General features: G+C 47.9%; 1 protein-coding gene across 1 annotated transcript in view; it reads left to right on the top strand.

The window, feature by feature from the left end:
* The window catches only part of MRPL32 (mitochondrial ribosomal protein L32), a 3,554-nt gene extending 187 nt beyond the window's left edge, over window positions 1-3,367 (top strand). Inside the window, exons 1-3 of the mRNA XM_008633833.2 lie at window positions 1-48; window positions 943-1,127; window positions 1,642-3,367. The exon at window positions 1-48 is cut by the window's left edge and continues 187 nt beyond it. Of these exons, the coding sequence (XP_008632055.1) occupies window positions 1-48; window positions 943-1,127; window positions 1,642-1,896 (488 nt within the window). The 3' untranslated portion in view covers window positions 1,897-3,367. The remainder of the gene's footprint in view (window positions 49-942; window positions 1,128-1,641) is intronic.
* Window positions 3,368-3,570: the final 203 nt, after the last annotated feature.

The following is a 3,570-nucleotide window of genomic DNA, read 5'->3' on the forward strand; positions in this document are numbered from 1 at the left end:
AGCGCGGCCTCTGGCCGGGTCTCCTCGGGGGACAGAGCCCACCCTGGGGTAGGTCGCGGCCTCTTCTCCGCCTAGCTGAAGGAACTGGACGTGTTCCTGTGTTATCTGCCTTGAGAAGGGATTGGAGTAGATGGTCTCAGAGGTCTCTTGCAACGCCATCGATTCTGTGAGAGGGCGGTGTGAGGGCTGAGGGACTCGTTTTACGTGTGAAGGGCGGAGGGAGAGAGGGCGCTGGGGCAGGAGGGCGCGGCCCTGGGGTCAGTGAGGGAGCGGGGCGGGGGCGCCGCTCTGACCTTGCTTCGGGGGTGACGGCAGTATCGTGTTTTGTTTCCTCGACCGCAGGTAAAATGGGGCTTGGCTGCAAGGAATTTCTTTCTCACAGAGTCACAGAATATGCTGAGTTGGAAGGAGCACACAAAGATTATCAAGTCCAACTCAGCCCTGCCCAGGACAGCCCCAAGAGTCACATCACGTACCTGAGAGCGTTGTCCAAACGCTTCCTGAACTTTGTCTGGCTTGGAGCTGTGACCACTTCCCTGGGGAGCCTGTTCCAGTGCCCAACCACCCTCTGGGGGAAGAACCTTTTCCTAATGTCTGACCTAAACCTCCTTTGACTCAGCTTCATGCCATTCTCTCAAGTCCTGTCACCACAGAGGAGAGATCAGTGCCTCCCCCTCTGCTTCCCCTCATGAGGAAGTTGTAGACTGTGATGAGGTCTCCCTTCACTCTCCTCCAGGCTGAGCAGACTAAGTAACCTTAGCTGCTCCTTGTGTCACTTCCCTTCCAGGCCCTTCACGATCCTCGTGGCCTCCCTTTGAATGCTATATAAGAGCTTTATATCCTTCTTATGTTGTGGTGCCCAAAACTGCAGACAGTATTCAAGGGGAGGCTGCACCAGTGCAGACTGGGACAATCACCCCCCTCTTTTTCTTTCTCCTGCAGGACCAGTACTAGCTGTGCAAGGTCCGGCTCTTGTTCCACAAGGGATAAATGATGCTGGTGAGAGCAGTGCCGAGGCGCAGAGCCTGCTGGAGAGCGTCCTGTGGATGGCGGCGCCCAAGCAAAGGCGCACCGTTGAGGTGAACCGCAGCCGGCGGAGGCATCCCAGCAAGCTCATAGAAATGAAGGTAATCAGCAAAGTCCTTGTTTTAGAGAGTCATTGCAGAGAGAAGTACTGACTGTAAAAGCTCCCTGGACTTTGTTTATACATAAATAAGCTTAAAAGATACTATAATCTTTAAAATCCATTGTAACAGATACATTCGTCATGTGTGACAGTAGTCTGAGGTTAAATAAACAGTGGCACTTGAGGTGCAAGCCAACAAAATGTGAATTTTGGCTGAACAGATAATTTAATGGAAAAGGCCTACATTTTCTGTGCATCTAATTGAGTCCATAGGTCTTTAGTCTTCCAAACATAAATAGGCATAATGACTTAGATACTGAATTTATAGGCTGTTCTTAGTAGTAGCCATTGAGATAGCAACACATTACAGAAAAATTATGTAGAAGAATACAGTTTGAAATGGTAGTTGAGTTTCTCTACTATTTCATTTAACATTTTTATTTGTAGTCGTTCCCTGTTTCTTTTTCTGCTGCTGTTCAAATGACAAAATTTCCTGTTTTCCACTGTCATTTTAGAGGAACATAGATGTTTGTCCTGAGTGTGGAAACTTGAAGCAGAAACACGTCCTTTGCGGCTATTGTTACGCAAAAGTCAAAGAAGAAACTCGACTGATACGGATGGAAATACATAAGAAGGAAGGAAGACCGTTTAATGCTCCAACTGTGGAGACTGTTGTCCTTTATGAGGGAGAAAAACCCACAGAAAAAGATGCAGGCAAGCGGATCATTGAAAGAGCCAGGAAGCGTCCATCTTGGTTTGTTCAAAATTGATGCTGTAGGATTAATGGTAGCAAAGGCAGTTGCTGCAGGAAGAGAATTCATGATTTTCAGTAATGTTTTTCTTGTTCACTCAGTGTGAACAGAACTGCTCTGAACTTTTGGGAAGCCTGCTTGAATTCTGTGTTGTACCATATGATTTTACAATCAGGTGGTGTTTCTCTAGCATGCAGTGGGAAATGCTTCTCAGTGATACATCACAGCAGTCAATAAATAGAAATCAGGATCTGCCTTGGATTTGGATATCTGCATACAGTACACTGAACAATTTGTATGCTAATGTTCTATGCTGGTTTTGTAAATAACATCTTTTAAACAAAACAAAAACATTCACAGATGTACAATAAAGTGTTAAGTGTCCCAGGGAAATTTGCTTTCTGGTTTTGGCTGCTGCTCTTAGGGAGGGGGAAAAAAGGTTGAAAAGTGATTTTGATTAGAAACAAAGGATATTTGCAAGGAAAGATGTAGTTATTTGGTTATTTCCTTTGTGTGGATCTCTCCACAATGCTGCTGTTTGAGATAATTGGTGATAGCCCTGGGTTTGAGCAAAATAGTGATTGCCACATAGTATTTGCATTTTTTCTGCACTGGACTAAGGCTGAGTGTTTCTTGCTATTGTCAGTATACAAGATAATTTTCTATCTTAAAAGGTTGTGGAAAGCCTGTTTTCCCCCCTCAAAATACACTTGGTTTTTTGAGTAAAAAACCAAATTGAAATGTAATGACTGTAAATCTGTAAATGTGACAGGGGTCAAAGCTGGCTCTTTGCAGCCGCTGCTGTTCAGTAGTCTGGGTGGTCAGTGTGTGCTTGGAAAACTGCGAACGGCCGCAGTGCCTTGGGCTGGAGTCCTGGGCAGAGAGGGGGCAGCTCTGCCTCTACTCTCCACTGGTGCCCTTCAGAAGTGCAGTTGCAGCACCTCCCTGGATTTTCACTTTGGTTTTAGCCACACAGCAGCATCACTGCCTTAGGGATTTAAGTCTGTTTTCAGTTTCTGTTTGGGATTTCAGTATACACATGGTGCTCTTTGGTATTGTGTGGGAGTGTGTCTTGTTTGGTTCAGTCCGGGTCTCCCCTTTGGGTTTTGTATTACTGTACCATCCCAGTTTATACCCTCCTGGTTTCGTGTTCATAACCCTGCTTTCTCTATTTGTCTCCTCCCAGACCCCTGCCAATCGCTCCGGCACCCCTCCCAAGCTTCTAGAAAGTTCTGGCAGGGGCGTCGAGTGATTGGTCTTGGGGGGAGGATCCCTCCCTTCCTTTCCCAAGATAGGTTCCCTTGTGTGTCCCTCATCCCACAGACCCGTCCTCTCCTTCTCTGATTCGATGCCGTTGTCATCCCTCCCCTGTCGCCACCCCCCTATAAAACCCCTGGCAGGCGCGTTCAGGGTTGCTCATTGCTGGACACCCCTGGGGGCCGAGGTCCCCTGTTCGGAGACGCAATAAACCTTCCGGATTTCATCCACAGTTGAGCCTGCCTCCTTCTTCCACCACCTGCCTCTATTGCCGCAGTCCTGTGGAAGGACCCACGAGCCAGCCCTCTGGTCTCCCGGATTCCGGAGGCTGACCCCTGCAGCCTCCTGCATCCAGAGCTGACCGGGCAAAGTGGGAACTGCTCCAAAAAGGACGCAGAGGCAGTATTGTGGCTCAGCCACCCTAGTAGCTATTTG

Source organism: Corvus brachyrhynchos, unplaced genomic scaffold (genome assembly GCF_000691975.1).
Source record: "Corvus brachyrhynchos isolate BGI_N302 unplaced genomic scaffold, ASM69197v1 scaffold94, whole genome shotgun sequence".
Lineage (NCBI taxonomy): Eukaryota > Metazoa > Chordata > Aves > Passeriformes > Corvidae > Corvus > Corvus brachyrhynchos.